The following is a 7236-nucleotide window of genomic DNA, read 5'->3' on the forward strand; positions in this document are numbered from 1 at the left end:
GCTGCCTTCACACCCCCCCAGCCCCCCAGCCCCCCGTCGCCCCAGGGCCTCCTGCAACAGCGTAGAGCTTGGAACATGGCTGTTTCCAATGAACCTCTGCCGAATGAGTGAACGAACCATTGAACAAACCACGGCACATGTTAGACAAAACCCTCGCAGCTGAAGCCGTGGACAAAGATGCCAGGACAGGAACCTCGGGAGCTCCCCACACTCACTGGGAGGCCCCTTAAAGGCAAAGAGCCCGGCCGGTGTGGCTCAGTGGTTGAGCGCCGACTTATGAACCAGGAGGTCACGGTTCGATTCCCGGTCAGGGCACATGCCCGGGTTGTGGGCTCGATCCCCAGTGTGGGGCATGCAGGAGGCAGCCGGTCAATGATTCTCTCTCATCATTGATGTGTCTATCTCTCTCTCCCTCTCCCTTCCTCTCTGGAATCAATAAAATATTTTTTTAAAAAGAGAGAAATGAAAGAGAAAGAGAACCAAGCCCAGGCCTAGGCACCTGATGAGGGCCAGGCGCTGCCCCAGGTGGGCGTGTGCTCCACGTCACCTGCACCCCCTGCCCATGGGCTCCTGGGTTCTGACGGTTTTCCCAGTTTGACGATGCCTGGCTTGTGATGTCTGTGACATTTTTAACAAAATCTGGAGCCTGATGTGCGGGGGCAGGAGGTAGGTGCCAAGAGAAAGGACCCGGGGGCCAGGGCCCCGGCCCCGCCGCCTGCTGCACGTCCCCGCCCCGGGCCTGGCCGTCGGTACCTAGCCGGCCGCACTCCTCGCGCTTGGTGAAGTACTTGAACCCGTTGGCTGCCCGCCGCTCAGCTTTCTCGTGCTTCTTTATGTGCCACGGCAGCTTGGTGGTGATGTTGGTCACAAAGTAGCAGCCGGTCCGGAGGCAGTGGTAGTGGCCGCGCATCCGGAACTCACAGTGCTGCCGGGAGGGACAGGAGGGTCGGGCCAGGTGGGCCAACTCTGTGAGTCCCACCTGCCCCGGCCTGTGGGCGGCGGCAGGCCCCCTGCCTACGTGTTCTTCCGTGCTCAGAATCCGAAAACACAATCGGGGAAGGACCTTTCACTCGCTAAAAGGTAGTCCCCCCCTTTTTGCCATTTGACTAAAACAGTGATGGCGAACCTTCTGAGCTCGGCGTGTCAGCATTTTGAAAAACCCTAACTTAACTCTGGTGCCGTGTCACATACAGAAATTTTTTGATATTTGCAACCATGGTAAAACAAAGACTTCTATTTTTGATATTTATTTTATATATTTAAATGCCATTTAACAAAAAAAAGTCAACCAAAAAAAAATGAGTTCGCGTGTCACCTCTGACACGCGTGTCATAGGTTCGCCATCACTGGACTAAAACATCCTACCTGGTATTGACGGCATCCTTCCCTAGACCCACACCCAGAGCAGACATCACTAATCTATCCTGGCACTCTTCTCTGTATGCCCAGACCGAGGCAGACATCACTAATCTATCCTCGCACTTCTCCGTGCCCAGATCTCGGTCCGGGTTCCTCCAGAGGTTCACCATGAATCTGACCTGCCCTTCCTGTCTGGGCACGGACAGCTCAATCTCTTTATGTGTCCAAGGTGCCTATTTTAAATCTAGGCCTTTGGGGAAAGGGAGCCTGGTTAGTTCCAGGAGGCAGAATGATGCCAACGTCACCGTGGCTGCCCAGGATATAGTCGCCACTGAGGCTTAGGATGAAATGACAGACTTCACCAACTAGCACCAATCCGAACCCCTGCCCAGGGCCGCCGGGGCCCAGGGGCAGACCGTGTCCTTTCCAGAATCTGAAGGAGGCCAATTCAAAGAGGGCGTGAGGAACAGCCTCTGCCAGGAGGGATTGTCCTGGGGCCAGACCCTCCCCGCAACCTCCCTGCCCCGCCCTGCCTCCCCCTCCACCGCTGACCTGGTTGGGACAGAGACACTGCAGGGAGTAGTAAGCGAACTGGTCTCGCACGTTCACCAGGTTGTTGTTGGGGTTGATGTGGTCCAGGCAGTGGGACTCGGCCTTGCCGGAGGTCTTGCAGACGTACTTGCAGTTCCCAAAGAGACAGTGGAAGTGGAACTTGTTGGCATACTTGCAGTCCGTCGCCAGGCAAGGATCGCTGGAACGAAACCACAGCCCAGAAGGTCATTGGCATTCCCGGTGCCCGCCCCGCTGGTGTCCTGCCATTTGCCCATGTTGGGGTTCTGCTCCCCAGTCCCTGGTGGTGCAATCAAGAGGAATGGCCCCTGGGCTGCCCTCCTGCTCAACAGGATGATTCAGTCTGTGGAGACTACAGATCCCAGCATGCATTCTTGCCTTCTTTTTGGAGCTCTGAAGGTGCATAAGGGATCACAGTATGCAGGCTGCCCAGAGCATTGCATGCTGGGACTTGTAGTTTCCACGGCCACACCTCAGGATTACAGATAAGGATGTCTGCAATGACTTCTTGGATATGAAAATGAGGGATGGCGCTGCCAGCCCTGGCGGGATGCCAGTGAGGCCTGGCTGTCATGGCACAGGCAAGGCCCGGGATGTGGCTGACTGACAGGGTGCAGATGGGCGGGTAGAACTACCAGGAAGTGTGGCTACCACGGGGCCTTGGCCAGTGGGAATGGGCACCTGAGGTCAGGTCCTGCTGAGGTTCATACTTGCTAGGACTCCCAGGTCAGCTGGGGGCTTGGGGCAGCCATCTGCTCACAGAACCTAAGCCAGCCGAGTGACGGGGCTGGCAGGGGCGGGAGGAATGCCGGGTGGAACCCCCGTAGCTGGCCTGCCCTGTGAGTGGCAGCCCCTGCCCCTTGGCGGGGGGTCCCGGGCTGCAGACAGGCATGGAGGGTGCTGCACTCCGGCCTTCTGCCCTGGCTGCAACTCGGCTGCCCCCACATCGACCCGGTGGGAACTCTGACCAACTCTGTAAAACTTGGGGGGCTGCCACTGTGGGGAGGTGAGTGGGGGAAGGGAAGCTGGGGAGGGACGGAGGGGAGTGCAGGTCCCCTCCAGGCTGTGGGCCCAGCCCCGGTGCTCAGAGAGGGAGGACAGCTGCCACTCAGGCCGTGTATGTTCACATCCAATTTATTACTTTTATTGAGAACAGGAAGCCGCACACATCATGATACAGAGTCACCGTTCTCGCCGCAAGTAGCCACCACCGTCCCGTGAGGAGGTCCCTTCCCCCCTGGAGCTCAGACCCTGTGCAGGTGGCCGTGGGCCTGGAGCGGGGCCCGGCCCTCACCCCCCGGGACCCAGGGCTTCGCTTGCCCTGCCGAGGCTCAGCCAGGCCGCGAGCCGCCGAGGAGCCCACAGGTGGCCCAGAGGGAGAGCAGCCTTCCCCGCGGGCAGGCCCGCCACTCCGGCCCCCTGCGTCAGTCCTTGCAGCGTCACCACCGGCCTCTGGAATAGCGGCCACCACCACCACCATCTCCCCCACCCTGGCCACCTGCTCTGGGCACAGGACGTGGGTCAGAGCAGCAGCATCTTTGGCTAGAAGGACATTGCCTGATGACCGGGTCCCAGAGAGGCCGGGCACGGCCAGGGCTAGCTGCAGGCCGGGCGGCAGCGCCCTCGGCGGTCCTTGCCAGCACCTACTCCCGAGACACGCGGGGGACACGGGACTCCCGGGTCATCGAGGGACTCACTTCTCCTGGAACTGGAGGAATCCGGGTTTGACCTGGGGCTTGGCGTTTTCTAGAGAAGTCGTTGCCAAGGGCGAAGTGGGCAGGTGAGGCACTGACGTTGGAATCTGAGGCATCTGGGGTATGGTGGAAGCCAGCTGCTTCCAGGCGAGCAGGGTGGGGGCGGAGGGCACCGTGGCCAGGCTGGGAGTGGGTCCCTCCAGAGAGGACACCGTGGCCGTGGTGACGGGCGGCGCCGGCGGGGACGAGGGGGCCAAGGAAGGTTTGGTCTCAGCAGCCGAGGCCGGGAAGGAGGCCTCCGCATTGCCTTTCGCGGCTCCTCCCTCCGTCCGGAAGTGGAAACTGCAAGAGGCAGAATGGGGGTCTCAGGTGGGCAGTGGGGGGTCCCGGGCAGGTCCGCCCTCCCCTGCTGGGCAGGCCTGGGCGTGGTGGGCCTGCCTGTATCCTCAGAAGCCCAGAGTCACAGTGTCCCCATCTCGCCCCCAATGCCAGTCGCCGCCAGCAGGGAGGGCTGAGCGGGAGCTGTGCCCTCCAGTCCTGAACTCTGGCTTCTGGCTCAGTCCGAGCACACCTTCCTGCCGTGACCTCTGTCCCTACTCCTCCCCACACGGAGGGGGCTGGTGGCCAGCAAGCCCTGGCCTCATGAAGCCCATCCTTCCAGAACCTGCTCTGAAATTCAAAGGTGGGTCTTGGTATTTAGTCGGCTCTTCTGCAGACGAGCAGCTGGGGCTGCGTAGCAGTGAGCCCGATCCGGGCGCAGGGAGCAGGGACGAGCTGTTTGAAATGACTGTAAGTTCTGGGTTCAATTACAGTAGGCGCCAGGCTTGCCGCTTTTCAGCTCAATGGGTTTCACAAATTAACTTCTTTATTTTTAGGTCAAAGAGAATAGACAAATGCACTGTTTGGGCTTGGAAAGGCCTTCTCCGGGGGTCCCTGCCCGGTCAGAGCGGGGGCTCTGCAGCTGGCTCTGCAGGCAGCGCCTGGGGTGGGGCTGGGGCTGCCCTGGGCCTGGTGAGCTGGGAGGACAGGCTGGGCTGAGCATGGGAAGCATGGGAAGCCTGCATCTGAGAAGAAGCCAGCCCAGCGTCTGGGGTCTGGTGGGAAATGGACATGGGCCCTCCAGCCCCACAGGGATAAATACATGGGGCTGGGTTTAAACGGGCCCCTTCCGGGGACCCCAACTCACTTGGCATGCTTGATGGCCCCGTCCAGGGTGCTGAAAAGCGCGCCGCACTCCTCCACCACGCAGTGGAAGTGGGCCTTGTGAAGGAAGTCACACTGGGCGTCGCAGAAGTCCTTGGTACCGAACCTGGCCAGGGGAGCCGGCTGGTTAGAGGAGACCCTGGCGCTCCGGTGAGGCCGGGTGTGCAGTGTGGCTGGGCGCCGGCCCCCAGGACAGGTAGCCTGGCCTCTCCCTCCCCCTGGCTCTCCCCGCGGGCCCCTCACCTGCGCAGGTACAACTTCCAGGGCTCCGGCAGCTTCTCCTGAACCAGCGCCTTCGCGGCCTTGCCCAGGAAGGGCAAGGCCTCCACGTTAGGACTCCCCTCTGCTTCCGTCTTGATGTTCAACAGGCTGCCGAGGTTGGGGTTGCCCTGAGACATCTGTGGGGAGGACAGGGGCCATGCTTGGGGCTGGGGGGCCTCAGGACACAGCCCCGCTGCCCTGGGAGTGGCAGTAGCTCTGGACCCCTTGGGCCTCTCACACCGACCAGAGCCGGCGGTGCTGTGAAGAGCCCTCTCTGAATGGACGCTGCCCGGCCCGGCCCTCGGAGAGGCCAGGGCTCCCGCACACACCCCGTGCTGCTGGGCCCCGGGCGGGCACACGCTCCAGCCCAGCTTTCCCCAGACTCCGCGGCTCCCTCGCTATTTTCCTGCCAGGTTTTCAAAAGAAGTGCGAGAGGAGGAGGGGTGGGGGAACCCCTACGAATTTCTTGAGAACAAGAGAAGGCACACAAAGGAGGAGCAGCGAGGAGGGAGGGGGCTCCCAGGGTCAGATGGAGACAGCTGGATGCTGCTGGGCGAGGAGGGGGAGGGCACGCGTGTGCGCACGCAAAGGCTTGCCGCTTGCCGGAGGCTCCGACAGGAAGGGACGAGGGGGTGCAGGGGGCAGTGACCTAAGGAGGAAAGAGAAGAGCACAGAGCCACCAGGAGAGGGAGGGAAGGAAGAGGCACCAGGTGCTGGGCAGGGGGCAGGGGGCAGAGGGCAGAGGGCAGAGGAAAGCGGGAGGCTCCTTCCCGGCCAAGGGCCCGGCCAGGGCTCCCACCCGTGAGGTCTGGCCGAGGCCCGGCTCCCTCCTCAACAGTCACTTGTGTACAGTAACCAAATTAATCTCGCTGTAGTCAAATTTATCACGTGAAGGGGGAGAATGTATTTGAGATGATGTATAATTTACAAAGACCCTGCATTATTTAAAATAAATATTCCGAGCGACCTCTGCAGAAGGCGTCCGAGACCATCACTCAGCCCGAAAAGTGGGGGCTGATGCTTTGCTCCCACTGGGGCCCCCCTCCCCCACCCTTTCTTAAACAAACAAAACAAAATATATATAAAATAAATAAACGAAATGAATAACTAACAGCGGGGGAAGTTGGAGGGCTCCGGCGAAGCTTTAGGAGCCCTCCATCTGAAGGGGGGAACGGGGTGTCGGAGGCTGGGATATATTTCTTCAGCCAGTTCATTAAATTAATTTGTAAGCAGTGGCTCTGAAATTATATCCGATGAAAAATGGCCTCAAAATTTAAATGGTACAAACTCATCTTATTAGAGGCAAAACATTAAAAAACAAACACATCCCCCCCACCCCCCAACGCAGCTTTAATTTCTCCGGGTGGGGGCACGGGAGGCGTGTGATGGATGGTTCTTACCTTATTCATAAGCGAGGATAAAAGAGATGAATTTGCCGGGACTGCGTGGCCATTTGATTCATTACTGGAACACACAAACCAAGGGGCCTTAGCTCAGACGGACGTGGGACTGAGCCCGGAGCCTCGTCCCTCCCAGCCCGGCCCTGGGGCTCCGGCCAGCGGCTGCACCTGCCAGGAGGGAGCGGACCCCCTGCCAGGAGGGCTTGGCCCCGGTGCCCGGTGGGGCCTGGCTCCGAGGGCGCTGTCCCCCGAGCCTCCCGCAGGGGAGCAGAGCAGGGAGGCCCCGGCCTCGCCTCACCTGGGCTCCTTCACCGTCAGGTCTGCACTGCGGTCCTGGGAGGCCTCGTGGGAACCGGGGGCACCAGCGTTCTCACCGGGCTCCTGCTTCACCGGGGCCGGGGGGAACCTGGCGGGGGTGGCCTGCTGCCCATTTCCTACAGGGGAGGGGAGGGAAGACGGCGTTAGAGGGGCTGAGGGCTGCCTATGGGCGCCCACCGGAACCCCCCGGAGGGAGGGCAGCGTGCCGGGTGGGCTGGGGCCCCCGGGAGCCCTGGCTGCCGGTCAGCGGTTCTCCCCACTGACGTGATCACCGGTGACGCGTCCCCCTGTGTGGCAATTCTTCAAGTGATAATTATTGCAAAATTATGTCAAAGTTGTCCAGGCTCAGGGCCTCCTGGATGAGCAGGGCGGGAGGCTGGGGAGGGGGCCGGGCCGGGCGTGGGGGCCCTTCATTTTCTCCACCGACTGTC

The 7236-nt window shown here is 60.9% G+C and overlaps 1 protein-coding gene across 1 annotated transcript in view; it reads right to left on the minus strand.

Annotated features, from left to right (window-relative positions):
* Positions 1-469: 469 nt before the first annotated feature.
* Positions 470-7236, minus strand: part of CASZ1 (castor zinc finger 1) — a gene marked incomplete at its 3' end in the record, with an annotated part of 16607 nt that continues 9840 nt past the window's right edge. The window contains exons 7-13 of the mRNA XM_023746040.1: positions 6786-6921; positions 6488-6551; positions 5070-5224; positions 4810-4932; positions 3627-3965; positions 1912-2110; positions 470-925 (exon numbers count right to left, since the gene is read on the minus strand). Coding sequence (XP_023601808.1) covers positions 470-925; positions 1912-2110; positions 3627-3965; positions 4810-4932; positions 5070-5224; positions 6488-6551; positions 6786-6921 — 1472 coding nt within the window. The remainder of the gene's footprint in view (positions 926-1911; positions 2111-3626; positions 3966-4809; positions 4933-5069; positions 5225-6487; positions 6552-6785; positions 6922-7236) is intronic.

This window comes from Myotis lucifugus, unplaced genomic scaffold (genome assembly GCF_000147115.1).
Source record: "Myotis lucifugus unplaced genomic scaffold, Myoluc2.0 scaffold_621, whole genome shotgun sequence".
NCBI classification, from domain to species: Eukaryota; Metazoa; Chordata; class Mammalia; order Chiroptera; family Vespertilionidae; genus Myotis; species Myotis lucifugus.